This window comes from Perissodus microlepis, chromosome 18, assembly GCF_051167445.1.
Source record: "Perissodus microlepis isolate ML-2025 ecotype Zambia chromosome 18, ASM5116744v1, whole genome shotgun sequence".
NCBI lineage: Eukaryota > Metazoa > Chordata > Actinopteri > Cichliformes > Cichlidae > Perissodus > Perissodus microlepis.
This window is the reverse complement of record NC_140478.1, coordinates 1,267,828-1,292,200: the sequence shown is the minus strand read 5'-3', so window position 1 is coordinate 1,292,200 and position 24,373 is coordinate 1,267,828. Positions and strand designations below refer to the sequence as shown.

Here is a 24,373-nt window from a genome sequence, read left to right as displayed (position 1 = left end):
ATTACTTTTTATGTGATTGTCGTATCACAGTGTCATTGTTATAGCAATGCTATGCGTTCACATTTTCAGCACACACAATGGAACAAGCACAGACACATAGGCATGTCTGAGAGGGAGAGCTGTTCAATCTTCAGTAGTGTGTAAAATAAACTTGTTTCACCACTTAAGACAAAAACCCTTTTCTCCTGCTATATATGCACTATGATGCAGCTCCTGGCACCTCATGTCAGATTTGCACTCCAAATGAGGTAGTGTATGATAAATGAGGGGCGCTTGCCGATTGTACTCATTATTTATTTACACTTATAAATGGTCCTGCCTGCAAGTTGCCAGTATCAGTACTGATACACGGTGCATTCAGAAAGCATTAACAGCACATCCCTTGTTCCACGTTTTGTCACGGTACAGCCTTTTTCAGAAATTATTATTGAAATGATTATTCCTGAATTCATTTTTCACCTCAAAATTCTATAATGCCCCAAAACAACTTGCTTTGAAATTCTTTTAAATTCATTAAAGACAAAACTAAAAAGAGTCATAGGAATAACGCAAAGGTTTCTGTAATCTGACTGAAGCTACTTGTATAAAAAATTGGAGAAAAATCATTTCATCAAGATTTCCAATCTTATTCATAATACCAGGAAACGTTTGTTTTGTTTTTGATCGATGTCTCTCTTCTTTCTTTCCAGATTCATTATGAATTTCTTCTTGGAAACCATCAAAGTACTCTTTTTGTCCATCTGGTACAATGTGGAGTCTTTCATCTACTTCTTTGTGCCAAAGAAAAAGAAGAACATTGCTGGTGAGGTGGTGCTCATTACAGGAGCCGGTAGTGGAATCGGCCGTCTCATGGCTCAGGAATTTGCAGCTCGTAGCACCGTGCTGGTGCTGTGGGATATCAACCAGGAAGGGATTAAGGAAACTGCTAGACTGGCTAAAAGTAATGGAGCCAGTCGAGTCCACTACTATATCTGTGACTGCAGTGACAAGAATGAAGTTTACAGAGCGGCTGACCAGGTGAAGTTTCTGGGTGAACATTAGACCGACGTGCCTGTAGTGCAACTGGCATCTACTTCGTTTTTGACTTGAGTTAACATAGATGTGTACATGCAACAGGTTAACCACCTGAGCTTATTACAACGTCCAAACTTGAAAATAAAATACATTATATTAGTCTAAGTAGTTTTATACTGTTTAACTTTTGTATTCAAATGATTTTAAGTCTTCAGAGAAATCTGTGGTTTCCCTCATTGTCTAATTCAGGTTCATTGGGGGGCTGGAGCCTATTCTAGTGGGTGAAAGATGGGGCGCACCTTAAACAGGTTTCTACTTGTTGCAGGGCTAACAGAGAGAAATGACCATTAAGAGCCATAGTCACAATTTAGAATCAGCAGTTAATCTAACCATATATTTGTGATGGATGAAGCTGGAGTACCTGGACTGCTACACTGAAAAGTCCCAGGAAGCCAGTGCAGCAACAGTGCTAACCACTGGATCAACATCTTACTTACTTTGTTATCACACTGTCTGATCCATTCACTTTAATTCAGTTTTTTGGCTTGTGACGATGATGCTATGGTTGCACAATCATAAGAAACCATATGAAAAATTTGTGACATACAAGTTGTTCATAATCTCTGCAGGAGTTAGCAGAGCTGCTTAAACGTTTGCTCATTAAAACCCCGTTGAATGCTAACGATGTGTTAATTCTCTCCTACTTAACAGCACATGGAGTTTTTGCACTTATGAGTAACTCGCTCTCTCACACTCAGCCACACACACATAGTGATACACTAAAATTAAAATTAGCTGCAGACAGCTTGAGTAATGCCGTCCTTTGCGTTGTTGACTTTTCATTTATTTGAAATGCTGGTGCAGAGTGGCAATGACAGCAGTAGTGTTAATCGCAGTGGCTCTCCTACAGCAGCTTTTTCCTCATCGTTAAAGTGAAGCTCCGCATATTTTAGGTATAATTCTTTAGAGCAAAAAAACCCAAAACAATAATAAAAATAATCTAAAGACTAAAATGCACCTTTCTCTGACTCAGCAATTAATTAATTCATGTTTTATATTAAGACTTTTGCTTTTTGTACACGTCTGTATACATTAGCAGTACGGTTAAATAATTGATTTGTCCTTTCGTGTGTAGAAACATGAGTCAGCAACAACCATCAAGTACAAGCATCACTTCCTGCCTTCTGTCTTGCTTGTTTGTTTGGGTCCAGATCAGCGTTTCGCAGGAAGATTTAACACTAAAAAATGTGAACGGAATGAAAATACAGTGTAGGAGGCCGTAAATGAACGGACACTCACACTACTCCCCCGGTAGTGTTGCTTTGCGGCGTTACTACTCGTGGTGTCATTGTCCACGTCACAGGCGTGGGATCGCTTTACCTTGGCCACGCCCGCTCCGGCTGAGGAGCCACCACGGGCCGTTTTAAGTGTAACTGTAACTACTGTAACCATCCAAACATGCTTTCTCTCTTTGCATACTCTCTCCTGATCCAGTTTGTTGTCAGAGGTTTTCTCTAAGATGGAAGCTGACAGGATGTTTGTTTTATCACTTTATTGGGAAGCTTTTATTTTGTGTACCATAATGAAATGTTTTCTAGTCAGTGTAACATATTGTCATGTGTGTTTGATCACCAACTGAATTGTGAATTGGTGCTATTTAAAATTTAACTAAAAAGTGAATCTAAATGTCATGTAGACTGAGCCTGCAGCGGTGTGAAAAACTGTTGGCCCCGTCCTGATTTCAGGTTTTTTGTATGTTTGTCACACTTGCATGTTTGAGCTCATCAAAGAAATTCAAATATTAGACGATCAAATATTAGTTACATGACACAAAAACAGGAAGGCTTTTAAGAGGGAAGAAAAATCCAAACCTACATGGCCCCATGTGAAAAACTGATATACCCTGATCTGATTTATCAGATTTAAATCTGATTTAAACTGATATACTGGTATACAAACCCCCCGTTATAACAAATTCATCGTGGTGTATCACAGCATTGTAACGCTGAGTTCAATGTCAATTTAGCCACATCCAGGCCTGATTACTGCCACACCTGTTCTCAATCAAGAAATCACTTTGAATAGAACCAAAACGATCCTCAAAAACAAGACGACATGGCACGATTCAAGGACACTGAGGAAGAAATGAGAAGCTAATTGAGATCTGGAAAAGGTAATGAAGCCATTTCTAAAGCTGTGGGCCTCCAGTGGACCACAGTGAGAGCCATCATCCACAAATGGCAAAAGCATGAAACTGTAGTGGACCTTCGCTGTTCTCTTAGGGTAATTTTGGTCGGCCGGCTTTTCCTGAGAGGAGTCATCTGAGATCACCAAAGACCCCAGAACAACAACTGCAGGCCTCACTAGCCTCAGTTAAGGCAACTGTTCATGACTCCACAATAAGAAAGAAACTTGGCAAAAATGGCCTGCAGAGCAGTTCCAAGACAAAACCCACTGCTGAGCGAAAGCAACATAAATGCTCGTCTCAGTTTTGCCAGGAAACATCTGGATGATCTCCAAGACTTTTAAGAAAATACTCTGTGGACTGACGAGACAACACTTTTTCACACCGCTGTATGTTTGAGTTATATATTTCTTTCTCTGAGACTCTGTGCATCACTGAGGCAGCTGAGAGAACAACAACAGTTCTTCGTCTAAATCACAGATCAATTTCAAGACAACACAGATTGTTTGGGAAATCACAGAATCGCTCTTTTCCTAATGCATATCCTACAGCTGTTGTACATTTTACTTTGGAGTATCTTTTTTACAAAATGATATTTATTCATACGTGATGGTTTTTCTTCATTCCTTCATGTAGGTGAAGCGAGAGGTGGGTGACGTCAGCATTTTAGTGAACAACGCCGGCATTGTGACAGGAAAGAAGTTCATGGATGCTCCTGATTCACTGATTGAGAAGACCATGGATGTCAACATCATGGCTCACTTTTGGGTCAGTCAGTAACGGACATGGACAAGTCTCCACATGATTTTACTAGCAGATTAGACAACACTGTGATATTTAATTTGGCATTAAAGTCTCCAGTTGATTCTTTAGTAGAATTTAAGAATGAATAAGACCTTTTCTGTTACAGCAGGTGATTTGGTCTTTTTCCCCCCTTTTCTTTCTCCCCTCAGACCTACAAGGCCTTCCTTCCTGCTATGATTGCCAACAATCATGGGCACCTTGTCAGCATTGCCAGCTCTGCTGGACTCATAGGAGTCAATGGATTGGCAGGTGTGTTTTCTTCCCTAAACATGTGATGCATGTCAGTAATTCTAAAGTTGAATGTGTTGGATGGATCCCCTGTTTGACACGTGGAGCTTGAGAACATGACGTAATCCTTTGCATATGACCAGCAGTCATCACCAAAAAATGTAGTGCAAGTGTCACACTACCACTGGTTTAACCAAACCTGTGACATTGTTTGCATGTCATTCTTTAATCTATTTATTGTTTTTATGAAGGACTGAAGTATTTATTAAGCCATCAGTGTGAAAGTGCATACTCCCATACGTGATCATTTTAACTAAACAAATACACTTTCTGGTATTGGTGAAGTAACCTTATTTAAGGAACATCTCTTTGTAATGCTTTGTCTTATACCTTCATTCTGCAGACTACTGTGCCAGTAAATTTGCTGCAGTAGGGTTTGCAGAGTCTGTGGGTCTTGAGCTGCTAGCAACTGGGAAAGATGGTGTGAAAACTACGATTGTATGCCCGTACTTCATCAACACCGGAATGTTCGATGGATGTCAAACTAAGTAGGTCATGCTACATGGTTTCCATTTTATGGTTTCAAATGTCACAGGTGTCATTAAAAACCTGTACAGTGGTTTGCAAAAGTATTGGGCCCCCTTGAACTTTCCCACATTTTGTCACATTACAGCCACAAACATGAATCAATGTTATTGGAATTCCAGGTGAAAGACCAACACAAAGTGGTGCACACGTGAGAAGTGGGACGAAAATCATACATGATTCCAAACATTTGTTACAAATAAATAACTGCAAAGTGGGGTGTGCGTAATTATTCAGCCCCCTGAGTCAGTACTTTGTAGAACCAGCTTTTGCTGCAGTTCCAGCTGCCAGTCTTTTAGGGTCTGTCTCTACCAGCTTTGCACATCTACAGACTGAAATCTTTGCCCATTCTTCTTTGAAACAGCTCCAGCTCAGTCAGATTAGATGGACAGCGTTTGTGAACAGCAGTTTTCAGATCTTGCCACAGATTCTGGATTGGATTTAGATCTGGACTTTGGGCCAGTCTAACACATGGATATGTTTTGTTGTAAACCATTCCAGTGTTGTCCTGGCTTTATGTTTAGGGTGGTTGTCCTGCTGGAAGCTGAACCTCCGCCCCAGTCTCAAGTCTTTTGCAGACTCCAAGAGGTTTTCTTCCAAGATTGCCCTGTATTTGGCTCCATCCATCTTCCCATCAACTCTGACCAGCTTCCCTGTCCCTGCAGGGAGACGTAGAGACGTAGATTGACCCGTAAATCGAGAGCTTCACTTTTATATTTGGTGCTTTTTTACCACAACTGACTAGTCAGGTGCTGCATCACTGCAGCCACAGAACGAATCAGTCTGTCGATCTCCCACTCCCCTCACTCATGAACAAGACCCTGAGATATTTAAACTCCTCAGTAACTGGTCCCTGACCCGGAGTGGACCCTGCACCCTTATGTAGCTGAGGATGATGGCCTCAGACTTGGAGGTGCTAATTCTCATTCCCTCTGCTTCATACTTGGCTGTTAACCACTCCGATGTGGGATGGAGTTCACCACCTGATACCAACAGAAGCACATCATCTACAAAAAAACAGATAAAAGTCGCACAAGTCGAAATTTTGAGATTTAAGTCAAATGTATTTTGAGAAAAAAGTCAAAATGTGGAGATTATGGTTGTTTCCAGACAAACTGCGACAGTTGCTGTACCCTATAAGTTAATAAAGTAGTACTTCAGAATCTCATTTAGTAACAAGGAATGAAGTTACTTCTCTTTTGGGTCAAGTATAAGGACATTGAAAAGATGGTGCAGAAAGTTGCTTATGGCCACACAAACTTGGAAGAAAGGATTTATACAGCATGGAATGGTTGTTCATGGACAGATTCAAGGCTACCAACAGTTGCATCACAAGTATGCTGATCAGTTAGTTTCACTAACTCGTCTATACAAGGCATTTTGTAGCTGTGGCAGTTTGTCTCGAAATAACCGTAATCTGAATATTTTTACTTTTTTTCTCGAAATAGAATTACAATATTTTTTTCTCAGTGTCACACCAATATTCCTCCATGCTACAACAGGAGATAGATGCCACTGTTGTCAAGGTGCATACTCCTCTTAAAGCATGGAGGTCTCCACCTGAAATCCAGCACACTGTGACTCTATGAGCAACAGGAGGGGGAGGATTAGGATTACTGAGTGTCAGAGCCATTATCAGAGATGCGCCAGCCCACCAACCATCACCACCTCACCAGATGAGTGGCTCCAAGAATGCCTTAAGCAGCTGAAGATGCATAAAGATGTCGGACCAAGCCCTTGCATGATACCATTGGGCGAGGACGTGCCGACATCAGGAAGTGCTACCAGTGGCTAGAAAAGGCCAATGTAGACAGAGGCTCTGATTATTGTTAACAGGCCTAAGCACCAGGTCCACAGAGACAGGAGCCTACCCCAGCTGACGTGACCTAAGTTGCAGATTCTGCAAAGGCGTCCCAAGACACCATCTAGCACATAGTCGCAAACCACCTTGCTGGGGTAGTGACGCATATGAGGACTAGAAGTCCTGTTACACTTCCAGTTTCACACAAAAACAGCAGCTGCTGACCAACTAACCAAACATATTGGTTATTAACCAGGAACAGAAGACCACAGGTTATGTGATGGAAGTGGACTGGCAGCACTGAAAGTGCTAAGCCACATGTTAGCAGACACGACTGAACATGAGGTTCGTTTTTTTTGGACACACGCTTACAGCCACTTTATTAGGTACACTGTTCAATTGCTTCTCAACACAAACATGTGATCAGCCTACCATACAATGCATTTGGGCAAGTAGACATGGTCAGTACGACTGCCTGAAGTTTAAACTGAGGATCTGAATGGCATCAAACTGAGACTTCAGTGACTTTGAATGTAGCATGTAGCATGGTGTCAAACCATGCTTCTTAGTGTTTCACAAACTGCTGATCTGCTGGGGTTCATCCCACCCAGGCATCTGTAGGATGGCAGAGACTGGTCCAGAAATGAATAACCAGTGAGTGGCAGCTGTCTGGGTGACGAGTTGATAGGCAACATTAACAAGGTTACTGTGACTTACAGTAAAATTTCCTCCCTTACTGTAATGTTTGGATGGCGATGTCAGAATGTCAGTTCATGCTTGTGGAGATGTTACGGTGTGTGTGTCCTGTTTAAATAGTGTTCAGTTGGTACTGAGTATTGTTGCCACAGTGTCCATCCCTGTATCACCATCATCATCATGTCACAAAGCTCAATCAGCTCAATATTGTTTCTTCAACATGGCAATGAGTTCACTGTAGTGGCCTTCAGCTGCCACAGCCCAATGAAGCAGCTTTGGGATGTGGTAGGTTCACATTATGCACGTGCAGCCGACAGATCGGCAGCAGCTGAGGCCATGATGTCAACGTGCACCAAAATCTGAGGACTGTTTTCATCACCTTGTTTAATCTATGGCACAAACATTAAGGCATTTCTGAAGGCAAAACGGGGGCAAACCTGGTGCTAGTACGGTGTAACTATTTATAGAGTTGCCATTTGTAGCATTATTGAAGGGTAAAATCTTTTTAGGGGGGCTGTTTGTGCAGATTCCAATAGTCTGTGTTTGAAATTAGAATTACATGTTGTATATTTGGTGTGATGAATGTTATAATACACATCATGTAAGCAGATGTAGTGCATTAATTACATGAATTATATAAAGTGTAATAATTTTCCAAATCATTTAAAAATCTACCCTCTGTAACCTTCAGCCAAATATCTGATTACCCACCCAGATTGTCGCAGGAGAACTTGACAAATGCTAAGTTCAGTGCTTTTTTTGTCTCTTTTTTGTGTTCATCAGGTGGCCAAAACTGCTACCAATCCTGAATCCAGATTATGTGGCAAAGAAGATCATCCATGCTGTGCTCACAGACCAGGTCTACTTGCTTTTGCCTCGGAGCATGTACCTCATAGCTGGTCTGAAGAAGTTAGTCACTACCTTTCTTTGTTTCTTTCACTTGCACACAGTTCCACACTCACTAATGTAGGGATATCTGAAAATTTATCCACTTCACTTGTCCCATATTTTGTCATGCCTTATCACAAAGTGGATGAAATAAAAATTTCACCTTAAGAATGAGATAATTTGTATATCCCTATTGGAAAATTGAGGGTGCAGAAATTGGTAAAGTGAAATAGAACAAGTGCTGGGGTTTAATAGACCGCCTGACCTACCTCAAGACACAGAAGGCCTTGATTGGGGAGATCTGGGGAAGGGTAGAGAATTTCCACAGCAGTGAAGATCACAGTGAGCACAGTGGCCTCCATGTGTAAATGGAAGAAGCTTAGAACCACCAGCTCACTCTTTGGAGCTAGCTCCCCAGATGATCTGAGGGATCAGGTAGAAGGGCCTTAGTTAGCAATTATAAACAGATGGTTGCACTCGAAAAAACTCGAGCATTGCTCTTTGGAGAGGGAACGGTCCAGAAGGACTGGCTGTTTTGCAGCACCGATCATTTATACGCAGAGAGGCCAGACAGAAGTCACTTCTTAGTAAAAGGCACGTGGCAGCCTGCCTGAAGTTTGCCAAAAGGAACCTGAGGGGACTCTCAGATCACGAGAAATTAAATTCTCCAGTCTGATGAAACAAATATTAAACTCTTTTGCCTGAACGCCAAGCGTCATGTCTGGAGGAAACAAGGAACTGCTTATCACCTGACCAATGCGGTCCCTACAGTGAAGCCGGGTGGTGGCAGCATCATGCTGTGGGGATGTTCTTCAGCAGCAGGAACAGGGAGACTGGTCAGGGTGGAGGGAGATGAATTCAGCAATGTACAGAGACGTCCTTGATGACCTTTTCCAGAGCACTCTGTACCGACCTCAGACTGGGACGAAGGTTCATCTTCCCCCTAAGCACACAGCCAGGTTAGCAGTGGCTTCTTATCATGTCCCGAGTGGCCCTGCCAGGAGCCAGACTTGAACCAGCGGGGTTTTTGTTTTTAAGGTGAAAAGTGAATTGAATCCATTTTGAAAAAAGGCTTTAAGATAAAAATGTGAAACAAGTGAAGTGCTGTGAATGCTTTCTGGATGCACTGTGCATAACAAATATAGTTTGGCTGCACTCCACTTTCTGGTGAAAACACCCGTGCAGAATGCACAGAAATTATGAATGACTAACTTTTTAATAATATCGTGGGCTATTTCTGGGGTCATGGGGGCACCAGTCACCATTCTGTGTATTTCTGGTTGTACTCTGGTGATTCGGGTGGCCTTGATGGGAGTGGGAGTGGCCTAACGACACTGCCTGTTGTTCTCTGGCCTTTGCTCGACTTGGTTAACTTCTAGTTTTTGTTGTGATGCACTTTACCATCTTTGAAGGTCGATTTTAGCTGGAGGTGGGGTGTTGAGGAGGATCATGTACACATGTTCACACGATGGGGCGGGGAAAGGCTATCACAAGAATACAAGGTGATGGATGTCTCTACCTGTAGCTGGTGACGTTTCACCTACAGGAATGGGACAACCTGTCAATATTTACCTGAAGTTCAACCTCGAAAAGAAGGCCTGGGCAAAAAAACGTGACTTTAGACCCTGAATCATATTTAGTTAGAATAATGCAATGCCGAATCAATAAATCCTGTATCCATTTTTACATATAAATATTAGGGGTGCAACGATACTCGTATCGATATTGAACCGTTCGATACAGTGCTTTCAGTTCGGTACGCATATGTATCGAACAATACAAAATGTTTAATTTATTTTATCAACTTTTCTTCTGACGATGCTGTCTGTGTTGAGCGCTCAGTGGATCTGTGTTCGACTACTCCGCCCTGGCTGCACTGTCGAGCGCGGATCCACTGAGCGCAGCACAAGCTAGCAAGACAGAAGTTAAGCTCGTTGCAACATGGCAAATTGAACCTCCCCCACCCTCATTCAGATCTGGCGTTTGGAACTATTTTGGTCTTCATGTGACGTATGACCCTGAAGGTAAGCGCGTCATGGACAAAAGTAAAACAGTATGTCGGATGTGCCACGCAATGCTCAATTTGTGGGAACTAGTGCGTTAGCGCAGTTAGCTTGTTAGCGTGTTGACGCCGTCCAGCCCCACGCACGGGGCGATCCGCGGTAGCTCGTTAACGGAGATTTGCCGTGTTGTGGCGTTAACGTCATTTCAGATTAACGCTGACAGCACTAGTGGGAACACAACGAATATGACTGCACATTTACTCCGACAGCATCCTAGTGCAAAGACAAGTGGAAGCAGACAAAAACAACAAGCACGCATGCTACAAACTTTACCCGAGTCATTTAGACAGCCGTTAGCACAGGATTCTCCTTATGGGGACCTGATATGTTTAATATGCTGCTGAGAATATAGCCCAGAAGAAGCGTATAGTATAGCTTTTATTTTGGAAAGAGACATTTCTCTGTAATAAACTCTCTTTTCCAAAGATGAGGGATTCCTCCATCAGATTTATTTTTTATTACTTTGTTGTTTCAGCAACATTAAATTTAAAAACTGTACTTTTGAGTTAAAATATATATTTATAATTTTAATAAATGACAAATTAAAAAGGCATGAACATTTTTTTGTATTGAAAAAATATCGAACCGTGACACCAAAGTAATGAATCGAACTGTGAATTTTGTGTATCGTTGCAGCCCTAATAAATATATATTTTGCCAGACACGCCACAATCTCAGCTTAAAGCTCACAAAACTATTTCAACAAACTCCAAACAGTTAAAACAGCAAACGATTAAAACAGAGTCCACATAAAGTGGTGATGTTCCTAAATGAGAAAAGGAAGAAATCCAGGTTTTATCCATTTCTCAGCAGAGAGAATTTTATGGCTTTGTCCAGCAGTTGAAGCTGTGTCACGAGTTCCATACATATTGAAGGATGTCAGTGTGTCAGTTTGAACTGCTGTTAGCAGAGCTGGAAACAGATCTGAGGAGAAGGAGAAATCATTTCAGAGAGCCCAGTGAGCCAGACCAGTGTTTCAGTGTGTCTGTGGTGAATATGGTAACATTTTCCTCTTTCTGTATCATTGTATATGCAGCTATGAGCAAGCTTGTTGCCAAATACAGCGATTTGGTTGGTCAGATCAGTTTATTCGGATCCAAAACATCTGAAGAGTCAAGCTTGGTTTGAAAAAAATAAATTCAGCAAATTCGTCCAATAAAAATACACGATTGGTGTGAACGGCTGCATTAGCAATAGGTAGTCCAAAAGTATTTTTAACGCACAAAAATGTTCACACGGATGTCGTATGTCCGGTGTGAAAAGGCACCAAATTTAAAACCAATTTGATACGTGCAAAAACTTATTGTATATTTAAAAAACAAAACAAACCCAAAACTGATTCTGAGATTTATTTTGTTTTTAATTATTATTTCTTTTTGCCTTACTAACGTTTCCAGAATGACTCAGGACCTAAATAATGTCTTTGGCACACACTGAACTCATGCACACTAACTAACACTCTGAGATATTAAACCGCTCACTAACCACTGAAAGCCATGTTTTTGTTTTTGTTTTCTAAAAAGCTCTAAGCTGGAAAACACGGTATCTCAACTCAGTTCCACACATGCGTTCTTTACACAGAATATTTACACAATTCTCAGCTTTCGTAGTTTTGTCACAACCAGAAGAAAAACAGTGTTGATGAACCTGAAGTCATAAAAATTCCACTTGGATGACTTTTGTGCCAGAATACAGTAATGTTGCATGTTGTTTATGTAATGGTCTTATCGTTGTCAGTGTTTTTGGTACAGTAGTTGTTTCAGGTCTGTCCTCGTCTTTTTGTGTGTGGATGTTTGTCTGTTTTTAGATGGATACATTCCAGCAATAACATGAGGTTAAACTTGGCTTTAAACTGATTGTTGAAGAGAAATATTATTTCCTTATAATTAAAATGACATCACAGCCATCACTGGCAGATTATTCGATTGCCATAATGGTTACATATCTTATGTATTTAATTAAAATGACCTTGGTGCTGATGGGGTTATATTTCTGTTGTTGTCCTCATCCTGTTCTTTTTTGTTTCCCTCCATCATCGTCAGTGTGTTACAGTGGAAACTGCGCTACCTCTTTGGCCGTTACATGGAATTGGCCGTTGAAATAGACTGCCACAAACGCCTCAGTGCACACTGAAATGTACATTAACAGACATTCAGTGTTTGGATGTTGTGCTCAGCTGTAACCTCTAACCACGTACAGGGCACATTGTAGCTCGGACTGTTGTAACGTGTAACGAAACATTCTGCAACCTCCGTCTGTTTAAAATTGTCTGTGCTAAATGTTGACGTTTACTAGGAGGGATTTGATGCTTTATTGACCATGAAACCCAGCACATGGCATTTTTACATGTGATGGTGTATTTACATGTAGTGAAGCCATCATAATGAGTGCTATATAATATCTAAAATGTCAAGTATTAAAGACAACATTCAGATACTATGTCTTGCTCTCCTAACACTTATTTAACTTTCATTAAATTTGTGTTTCCCTAATATTGTACTCGCCAATGTCATTATACTGAAACAAGATGTGGGGTCAAATCTTCCTAGACCTGGCTTGTGCTACGAAGCTGGATTGCTCTTATCCAGCTAACTAACCCAGTGGTTTAAGAACTACAAAGGTGGATCATTTCTTATTGGGGAAGATTACCATGGCAACTCATGCCTAACTGGTTTCAGAGCATGTTATAATCCAGATTAGAGATCAGCAGGTATCGGATCAGCCACCGACTGACCAAGATCCCTAAGATCTCAGATGTTTCAGATCCTTAGGATTCCTGGGACCTCTTTCCATGAATTAGATTGTTTTTGTTTTTTAAGAGCATCTAATGTCTTTGTGTTGCCTCAAACACAAAGTGAAATACTTGATTGTAGTTCATCTAATCCCCAATTTAATGATAGTGTTGTCATATTGATAAATCTGTTAATTTTCTGAATTTTATTAATGTGAACAAATGAAATGGCTGTGGCTCAGGTGGTAGAGCAGATCAGCTACTGAGCTACTGTTGGTGGTTCGATCCCCGGCTCCTCCAGTCTGCATGTCAAGTGTCCTTGGGCGAGATACTAACCCCAAGTTGCTCTCCGATGCCTTCATCGGAGTATGAATGTGTGTGAATGTAGTTTAGTTTGCACTTGTGTTTAGAAGTGCTTGTATGAGTGGGTGAATGAGGCATGTTGTACACAGCGCTTTGAGCACGGGAGAGTAGAAAAGCGCTGTATAATCGGTCCATTTACCATTTAAGAACTTTCAACATGAAATGTTCAGAGCACAGACTGTCTGCAGCCTGCATTTAAATCTCACCTCAAATGCATCTAGTTCAGTTTTTGATTTTTGGTCATTTTAGGCTCAACTTCACTCAAATACTGGAATCCTCTCCAGGATCCAGCTCTGGCAGACACGAGTCACTGACCAGTCGGGTCTGTTGAACAGACAGCTGCATTCAATTCAGTTAAATTTCATTTATATAGTGCCAGAGTTACAAAGACGGAGATTATAGAGTTTGTTCTGAGCTGCTAATAAATCTGTGATGTGATCACCGTCTCTGTCCTTTGATGTTGACGAGTGAATGACCGTAAACGTGTTTGTGTCAGCTGCCAGTGCCGCCCCTCAGCCTCCAAGTAGATGCATGTTTGGTATCAATTTGAAAATCTTAAGTGACTTCCTACTTGAGTTATTGCATTCACAAGATTTTCAGAAAACATGACCCCTGACCTTGACCTTAAATCCAAGGTCACTGAGATTCTGACTCCTCTAACATTCCAAGTACGTACACCTGTGGTATGAATTTTAAAATCCTACATCACCTTGTTCTTATCGCATTCACGAACCACGCTGCCTGTTATAATACAAATGTATAAAGACACAATATACACTGCAAAAGCAAACAAGTTTCTAAAGGCAAAGAATTTTGATATTGTATCAACTAGTCTGTCACTTTGTGCTCTGCTGGGGGAAAAAGACAAAACTGGATTTAAAAATATGGCTGAAGGACGCTACAGTAAAGGGCTGGCAGATTCTCTGAACGGAGGAAATGCAGCATTTGGTGATGTTCATGGGTTCCAGACTTCAGGCATTTAGTGACTGCACAATTTTCATTGTTGTGTAAAAATTACATATTTTTTTATTTGTTAGATTTTTTTTTTTCTGCCTTTGAGACTCTGAAAATGTGTCACTGTGTGTAAAATTGACTCTGATTATAAACAAAAATGAATACTTTTGTTAAACCTCTTGAATTACAGCTACTGTATCCACTTCAATCATCTTGTTTTAAACTCGTCTGTAGTGGTGCTGAGAAACAAAATGTAAAATAAAAATGAAAATGCTGGGTCTGCTTGACTTGAGATTAAGAACTTTAAGTAAAAAAAAGGCAACGTAGGGCTGAAGTCACACAATTAGGAAGTTTTTCCTTCATCATGCATTCCTACAGAGAAAACAAAGGTCTTGGAAGGATCCAGCTCAGCAGAGCTAATTTAAAAGACTTGAAACATAGAGTGGCCACATCACTTCCCCATGACAGGTGTATTCCTGCTGCTGCACCATCTTTGCCTTTTGGTGATGCATTTAATCTATTTCTATTAATGGGCTATGTACCAGCAGTCGTTAAGGTGGCAGTATTTAAACTGTTACTCAAAAAGCATCTCTAGACCCAGCTGTCTTAGCTAATTATAGGCCAATCTCCAACCTTCCTTTCATTCCTTTTTGTCTTTTGAGTAGTTTCAGTCAGAATGTAACGATCATCACGGTACAGAAAGTGCAAATTGAAGGTTTCAAATGGTCTTATGGCCTCTGACAGTAGATTCTAATGGTAGTTACTCTGGATGGTATTACCCTTTATGAATGAGGCTCGAGTATAAAATGCTCTGAGTGTTCGAGCAGAGTAGAAAAGCACTAGGGGAGACTCACAACACCACAAGTTTCACCAATGAGGAAGGCGCTAGGAGTCTCCCGATCATGTCAGTGTTTGCCCACATGACACAATCCCTGTTTTTGCATGGTGGTTGTCATGGCTGGAAACCGCTGCATGCAGGTTGTATTGGGGGGAAAACTGATTTTGAGGTAAGAAAGTTGATCTTTTGAGCAGCACTAAACAAGTTTAGTAAACTGCAAAACAATGTGACTTACAGTAGATGAAACTGTAGTTTCTTAGGCAAACTGTGATGCATTTTCCCCCCTGATCATTTCAAACCACAATGCTAATGCCGTTAAGAGATAATGGTAGGGTGGGTTGTAACATATTTTTTAAGTGTTACAACCATCCCCTTCACTAAAGAAGAGTTTATTCATTTTTATACTTTCCCAGCTGCCTAGGCAGTGGAAAAGGGATACTGATACTGGTGTGGCTGCTGAAGGCAGTCAGATCAGTGGCAAAGGAACATCTGCCATGTAACACTGAGTAGATGCTGCAAATAGCTGTGAGACAGAGACACCGTGATCCTTGGTAGGTTAATATAGCAGCAATAAAGCTTTCTCCGAAGCGCAGGAAAAAGTGTTGGTTGACTATTTGACTTCGACAGCAGACCTGGTTATAAGTTAGACAGAATACTAGCAAAGGTGCCTGGCCAATTAAAAAAAATGTTTGTACTCAGTCGTTATTCCACTTTTTTTTTAGGTCAGAAAGTTGTTTTATTAGCTCACAGTAACTTATAACACCCACAATCATGTGGTGAGAAGCACATGGTTTATAATTTTTATGAAGCAGAACCACAGCCTGTTGCAGAGGAGTGCAGAGGCAACTAGTCATGAAAATAAAGAAAAACCATTAAAGGCGTGTGGTAGTGCATATATCAGTGAAAGCTATCCAGTTCTGCAAGGAAAGGGGAATCATGGCGCTTACCTTCCATCCCATCTGCACCCATGAACCTCATCCACTGGATCGCAGTGTCTATGACCCATTTAAGAAAACGGAAAATAATGCAAGTGTTGCCTAGTTGAAGATGAATTCTGCCAAGACTATGATCATGTATTATATTGTCAAGGCTGCTCTGCCTCCAGCTGCAACACCCAAAAACATTCCATCTGGTTTACAGTCCACAGATATTTCGCCCTTCAATTCTGACATTTTTGAGAAGTGTAGCGATGCACCGTCACAAATCAAAGACCGCCCAGAACCAGGTCCATCACTAAGATCTGCAAGTTCCCAGCCATGCTGTCCTCCAACTCTCCTAGGGACTTATGACTTCCTTACTCTTTATGTCCTGTCCTCTAGATGAACCTAGTACCTCAGGGTTGTCTACAGCTCAGACAGTCGATTCTTCAGCTATACGGCCATTTTGAAAACCAGGGCCAAGAAAAAAGACTGGCAGGATCAGGAAGAAGAGGCAGTCTGAAATGATCATCAGTACACCAGTATGGGGTGTGGCTCAGGTGGTAGAGCAGATCAGCTACTGATTGGAAGGTTGGCGCTTTGACCCTTGGCTTCCCCAGTCTGCATGCCAAATATCCTTGGGCAAGATACTAACCCCAAGTTGCCCTCTGATGTGTTCATCGGAGTTTATTAGTTTGCACTTGAGTTTAGAAGTGGTTGTATGAATGGGTGAATGAGGCATGTTGTATACAGCACTTTGAGTTCTCCGGGAGAGTAGAAAAGCGCGATATAATCCCTGACAATTTAATGTCTTTAGCTATTCAGCGATGCCCGCATCATCAGCTGGCATTGTGTGGGAAATGGCCACTATTCTTTAAAAGTAATGACGAAGCGGTATGCATTCACACCCAGTAAACCTGTCTTCTCATTTTGACTTGCAAACCTGTCTGAGTTTCATGCAGAGGTTTGCCAGCATCTGAGGTGTCGTATTACAGATTTTTCTGTCTCAGCGTGCTGCTGCACACTGTAATGCAGATACAGTCATTCTTTCACTGTTTGTCCAGCACAGTTGATATTCAAGAAAGAAACTGTACAGAAGAAAAGATGGAGTGTTACTAAAGCTGTGCATTTCTCAGTTTTAAATTGTATCTTTGAGGACTTTGTTACTAGTAGCCTGTCGCAAAAACACATAATTTGCTCACATTTCTTTAATCGAATCTATGGGAAAAGGGGGCAGACCTAACAAAACAATTTAAAGAAGATAAACAGTATCTGAAAGTCATGTCCTTAAGAAACAGATGAAAATACAGTAAAGACAGTCTCAGTGGAAGCATTGCTTCAAGGAGCCATTCTTAAAGAAGGGAAACATGGAGAAAATGCTGAGGTATGCCAAATTAAACAAGAACTGGACTGAAAATCAGTGGGAACAGGTCTGATGGTGGAGGGACTTCAAATGGGAAATTTATGGTTCAAACCTTCATCAATAGGTACGAAGCAGGTCAAGAGAAAGACACAACAGCCATCTGTAAAACATGGTGCATGGTGCAGACTCTACCATGGTTTTGGGCTGGATTTTAACCAGTAGTATTGGGAATATTACTAAAATTGATCAAATTACGAAGCAGAAAAGTACTGGCAGATTTTGATCCACCATACAAACCTTCTAAAAAGAAGAGAAAAGAAGAAAAAAAAGCGCTATATAAGAATCCGTCCATTTACCATTTAAAACAAGCACTAATGCAAGTGGACCAGAAAAGAACCAATATTACAAGAAAGAGTATCTCAGGAAAAAAATCAAGGTGAGCAGAAGAAAAATAGAAATGTGCCAAAAAAATCTTAAAGTAACGCTGAAGATTCTGAGACAGCAGGTGACAAAAACCTGTGCGTTGTCTGTCTGGATTTGTTAACTCAAAGCCGGAGGTAGTTTGGGTAAAATGTCCACCAAGCCTGCACTTTAAATCAAACCTATATGTTTGTCACACAGGTGCCTTGTACTAACTGTTTGAGTATTTGTATTGATTAGTATTGATTAGTATGAGTATTTGTCATGAAAGTTTGTTTAGTGACCTAATTTACACACTGATACCACAAGAGTGTGTTTGAGTTATGGCCAGTCACAGAGAGAGAGGCGGACACTGTTCTTTTTTCCAATAAACCACTTTTTTGAAGCATGTTCTCTGGTGTCATATTAATGTTAACACATGAGATCTGTGGTATTCTTGCAGGTGTCATTCATAGTAAACAGACAGGATATTTTGTTTAAAAGTACAAAAATTCATTGAGTTACAGATGCTTAAGCACAATGTGTTACAACCACACATGGCTTTCCCTATATAGGAACCTATCCATGTACCATCTCTTTAAATAGAGACTTTGTTATATAAGTTGTATTTCACCAGTGTAAGTCAAATAAAGGTTCCCAACTAAAAGCACCCAGGATGTTTGCTGTGTTGTCTTTATATACATTTAGTAAAATATCTTCTTATTCAAGGAAAAGAGCCAAGACATGAAAAATACAGGTGGGTGGATACTTTAGGAAAATATAGTAGATATATGAGGAAACAAATCTAAGGCAGCTCGAAGGGTTAGACTGGCAGCGTGGCAGAATAACAAATTTACAGGATGTGTTTGGTAGCAGTGTGTGATATTCTGAAAATGTAATCTTGAATTGATATGAAACCTGACTGAGTGGTGATGAAGTTATTTGTGTAATGGATTTACACATGTTAATGATATTCCTGGTTCTCCTTGTTATAGTGATGAAAGAGAATGCAGGCCATAGTCCTATTTTAGTGTTTGTTCATCTGGTTCACTACAGTTTTTTTATATAGCACCAAATAATAGGACCAAATCAAAAAACAGTTGCCTCAAGTTACTTTTATTGTAGAACAAAGACCCTACAATAATCGAGAGAAAAGACCAACAATCAGACAATGTCCTACGAGCAAGCACCTGGCATCAATGGGGAGGAAAAAAGGGTACTGACTAAGAATTATGGGAAAGAAGTGAGCACAGATAGACAGGACAAAGGAGACACTCATGGGGGCAGACAGAGATGAATTGTAATAATTACTAATGATTAAATGTGAGTTTGGTGTGTAAATGTGCGAAGATAGAGTGAAAAAGAGTGAAGAAACTGATTTTGAGGTTTCTTCTGAAACTCAGCTGCTCCCTCCCTGAGCCTGGTTCTGCTGGAGGTTTCTTCCTGTTAAAAGGGAGTTTTTACTCTCCACTGTCAGTTCAGTTTATTCGCCACATGCAGTGGCAGGTTGCCCTGCAGTGGAATGAACCCGCCCCCCGACCTTACACATACAACACAGACATCACATGGGGATACAAGTCAGAGAACGGTTGCATTACAGAAAAACACTGAAATGTACACTACAATGGGAAAGTACAAGAGGAAAAAAAGAGACCTCTGCTCACGCTGGGCTACAGGAGGACAGCATGAGAACAGGAAACAAAAAAACTCCTCTGCACAGAAAAGCACATAAATGTCCACAGCACAACATTATAGAGCACGTGACCAGCAACAGGGTTGGGTAGGGAAAAGGAGTTCACCCAGGCAACACAGCAGCCATCCTGCCACTGCGCCGACTCTCCAGCGCGGGCTCAGACCCGCCTCGTGTTCCCAGGAGGCAACAAGCATCGAAGGCGTTGGAAGGGGAGGGGGAATGTGTGAGTGCTTATCAGTGTAAGTGTATGTGTGTGCGTGTCCATAGTTCAGCTGAAGACAGTGTCCTTCGCCCTATCAGGCCAAGTAAACAGTCTGCTAGCCAATCCAGGTACATGGGATGGGAAGAATAGTCATCACACAGTCGTTATCAGGGAGTTGTTAATTCATGCTTGCTCGTGGGGGATTGTCAGATTGTTCAGATTTTCTTTCTAATATTGTAGGGTCTTTATTCTACAGTATTTACTTAAATAAAATCAATTCTAACATTAATATATAGAGGTGTATTACAATTTATGCCAAAAACATAAAGATGTATCATATCTCCAGTTGCCAATTAACAGTCTCTACTGGGACTTTTCATCCTTTTTCGATGTGTCAAAAATATAATTCTCAGCTAATTGAACCTTGCACTCAAACTTAATTAAACGTAATCTTTCTATCAGTTTTCTGTTGCTCAGCTACAGAAATGGGATAGCAGAATATCATATAGAAATTTTGAATGTGGCATTTACTGTGTCAGTAATTCTGTAGAAGTCAACAAAGAGGAGAGATCGTAGTCTGTCTAAAATGTAACTTGCCTTTTCAATGCATTGGTGGAACTTTAAAACATTGCAGATTTTCTGTACAGTTTGTATGAAGGTGAGCAAATTTCCACCAGCTCTTATGTCAATCAACGCCATACTTTGCTCTCATTGGCTTCACATGCTCCCCTGGAAGTTCAGACAAGTTTATCTTGGGTTCTGCCACTTCCCTTCGAGCACAGTTGTTTCACACGTAGTTGCTCAAAGTCACTGCATGTTATTCACTTTCCGCAGCTTCTGATCATCACATCAATATGAGTTGCTTGACACCTGAGTCTGAAGCTCCGAGAATAGTGAGGGAGGTTGACCCCTTTTGGTTATAAAGGTAGCAGAAGTGAGCAAAAATGTCAGCGCGTGAGTAATAGTGCATTAACCTGTTAAGCCCCCAGCGGTTTCCTGATCTCCACGATCTCCTCCCTCTTGCACCCATCTTTGGGTGCTTAAGAGGTTAACAGAAGTTGCAATGATTTCTTGCTGGGGCTGTAAGGTCACATTGTATTTGACTGCCCAACAACCTCAGCTTGCCAACATAAATTAAAAGTCTAGTTGTATGAGCACTGTGTACACTGATGATACTTCACATCACTTTACCCAAATGAGTGAAATCTGTAATACCTTAGCAATAACACTGATAATAGAAATAATAATGCACCATTTGGAAGAGCCAGGTCTTAGATAGTTGAAGCCCCCTGCACTGCTGCTGAATCGTTTTGTTCTTTAATTGTATTTCATGAGTGAGTGTTTAAGAAGAAAAGATGTCTGCCATTCTTTTCTTCTTCCTCTAGTCCATTTATCTGAGGACAGGGCTATTATTCTCTATTAGAAAGATTTTTGTCTCTGGAAAACAGCTCACGCAAATACAGCTCACAGATAGTGCCTCGCCTGTCACCTCTGTTCATTTTAGATAAAAGCCATTGTATCCGGGCTTTTAATAATGTGTTGTATTATCCTGCCTTGTCTCTGCTCCCTCTTTGAAGACAGTCATTGTTGGAGTTGTTAGTCATCCAGATTTCGCTACCAGTGAGAAATGCAAGCAACATTATTCTGGCTCTATGAAATTATTAGACATGACCTATTTAAATTAGAAGAAATATTTTGTTCCATTAGGAGCTGTTTGTTAGATTCATTGTTATGCTTAATGCTAATGATGCTAATGAGGGCATCAGTCCTTGGAATGTTTGTTTATTTTTAAAGGGTTGCTGCAGCATTGCACTCTTGGAAAGTTGCTGGAGGTACAGTTTCATTGTTTTAGAACTTTTCACGTGATCATAAACTTTCTAAGAACCACCTGGCTAGCTTTACTCTGCTGCCTTGCTCATTTTTACAGTGAGTCGTGTCCCGTCGAGGTGTCGTGTGTTTATTGAGTAGCTGTTTGGTTTCTCCAGTACATACACTATGTTGCTTCGTTTGTGTTTGGGAGTTCTGTCCTTGGGATGAAAGAGTTCATTTACATGTATGTGTTCCTTTTCTTTCTGTTTCTGCCTTATTGGGATGGGCTGGGATGGGTCTGTGTGCGTGAGCTTCCAGTAAACGTAAATGTTGAGGCTTCCCGAGTCCTCAATGCGCTCAGCACAGTCCATAAATAGCAAACTATGGTCCTCTGTGTCTTCCCTGGTGAACTTTATGTTTCTATCCACTGAGTTGATGTGAACAGTGAACGATTCTACTTCTTGGGTTTTGATAGATTTTGATTTTAACCGCAGTGGCATCCACATATCTTTACGTGGCTAGGTTCTGTCTGTTTGAAAGAGCCAAGAGCTTTACTTATCTGTAGATACCCTTGTTGTATTTAAAATATTTGGTTGTAAGTATGTGGTCTAACAGCATGTAAATCTAATGCAACTTGTTCTTTACAGTGGCCCTTTCTCTTATTTTTAGATATATATTCCTCTTGACTGTACATATTTCTCCTGTTTGCCATTTATTCCTGCTGTCAACTATTCATATTTTTATTCCAGCACAGTTCGTGTGGAGCACCCACAATTTCATTGTACATGTACAATGACAATAAAGGACTATTCTATTCTATTCTATTCTATTCTATTGTATTCAGGAGTAAAGTTCTGTTCTGTAAGGAGCTGGATGCTGTTGTCTTGTTGTGACAGTCTCCACTGCCTTGGTTAAAGATATGCAAGTGGAAATGTAGGCCTCATTAAAGGACACTCTGGTTTCATCTGGATCCAGTGATCCAGGTTTTAGGTCTGTAGAGTTTTTAATGGGGGGTGTTTTCCACCAGGGGGGCTGGGATGGTGGTGAGATGTTTGGAAATGTTGTAGGTGGATGAGTTTACTGCTGACAGTGCACTTCTTGTGCGACATACTGGCAACCACGTGATACTGAATCCCCCTTTCTAGAGTAGGTTTGTGAATGGCTGTGGAATTAAAGCACTGAAATTAATGTATTTATTTATAATAGGCTGACTCTTTTTGATACACCCTGTTTATATACATGTGTGTCAAAAAAGTGTATAAAAACATGTATGTTTTGTATTGATAGCACAAATGAGATATTGCAGGGTTATTGAAAGGAGGCACTCTCTCCAGTGTTCATTTATTTTGTTTGAAAGTGACTGAGTGCTGCGGAGAGGTGCGGCCCTACTACTTCCTCAGCAACTTTCTGTGGGCAGTCACTGAGGAAGTCCTTAATCCAGAGGGAGATGGAGTGTAGGAGGCTGAAGTTGATTAAGTTTGTTACCAGTCTGTTAGGGATGAACAATGATGTGGGTTTTGTACATAATTCGGAAGCTTTCTGGGGGAAACCTAACCTCTTCTTAGGAAAGATGGCATCCATTCCACTTTGGATGGAGCCGCTTAAATTTCTGGAAATCTGGCCAAATTTCTTAAACCACCTGAAAATATGACTATCCAGTGATTCCACACAGAGCACCTTGGGGCTCAATGTCTTTCCCAAGGATACGTTGGCATGCTGGATTAGTCAGGGTTCAAACCAGGAACCTCCCTGATGACCTCTCCTAGGCTATAGCCACTCCAGTTGCATTTGGACTTTTTTACTCAGTAAAACTTGATCATAAAAGTTTTGCAGAGTTGATGTTGAAACTGTTCATGGAAACTTACAATCGCTTTGGTCCGTGCAGTTTCTGGTGCAGTTGCATTGTTATAGCATATTAAGACATTGGCACATAAAAAGAAACTAACACAGATGTCAAACACTTTTTTGTATGTATTTTGTATGTTCATTTCTATGTTTTTTCTCTCTTCAAAGTGTACTGAACATGAAGCAGGCCATTGTTCTGGGCCAGTACCTGGGAGCCTTCAACCTCATGGACACGTTCAGGGGGCACTCCAGGAAACAGGAGTGACGGAGAGGAGAAGCACTTATGAAGAATACCTAAGATGGAAGGATGGATGCATTAAAATTAACATCAACAACAATTTAATCTCAGTATAACGAGCCTTGTATTTTAAATCTCAACTTCCCAAATGAATGAATGTATTTTTAAATGTGTTTTTAAATTGCATTATTATTATTAGTGAATCATTGTCATTTTACAGTCTGTGATATAATATTAACAGGAATACAAAGGCCACTCATGGTGGTCCTTTATATGTTATACTCTGCATCAAATGTGACGTTGTGAATGTTTCCTGACATTTCTGAAATTGCCTTTGTGTAGATTGTTTAACACTGACAGTTTCCATCGTAATTGTCAATTAAAAATGCTTATATGATGTTGCTACCAAATTTAGTGCATTAATAAAGAACATCCATCCTAAGAGGCCTCTTCAGTGAATGTGCTATATTTGGAAACCTTTAAAAATGGCATCAGTTGAGTTTTTAAACAGGCACACCATGGACCTGAAAATGGGACCCCAGGAAAAGAGAGGCTGACGCATACATTTAGTTGTTCATGCTGTTTAGTGTTTACTGAAATACTTTCTCATCAAACACCAAGTGCCAGAGCTAAGCACTCCGGAACAATCAACCGTAATAAAGGAATTTCTAAGACATGTAATTTCTCACCCTGCTAAGGTTAATAGCTGTTGGTTCAGATTACTTAAAACTGCAGTTAGTTAAATGTCGTGTGTTGA

At 40.7% G+C, this 24,373-nt stretch overlaps 1 protein-coding gene across 4 annotated transcripts in view; it reads left to right on the top strand.

Moving 5' to 3' along the window:
- Positions 1-24,058, top strand: part of LOC146366451 (epidermal retinol dehydrogenase 2-like) — a 28,514-nt gene extending 4,456 nt beyond the window's left edge. For 3 of the 4 annotated variants that reach the window (XM_084912714.1, XM_084912716.1, XM_084912715.1), the window contains exons 2-7: positions 690-1,017; positions 3,836-3,967; positions 4,153-4,252; positions 4,635-4,779; positions 8,097-8,222; positions 23,547-24,058. In XM_084912714.1, coding sequence (XP_084768840.1) covers positions 697-1,017; positions 3,836-3,967; positions 4,153-4,252; positions 4,635-4,779; positions 8,097-8,222; positions 23,547-23,643 — 921 coding nt within the window. In that variant the 5' untranslated portion in view covers positions 690-696 and the 3' untranslated portion in view covers positions 23,644-24,058. Of the gene's footprint in view, positions 1-689; positions 1,018-3,835; positions 3,968-4,152; positions 4,253-4,634; positions 4,780-8,096; positions 8,223-12,306; positions 12,704-23,546 lie in introns of those variants that run through there. The other variant, XM_084912717.1, reaches the window with a different exon arrangement.
- The last annotated feature ends 315 nt before the right edge of the window (positions 24,059-24,373 follow it).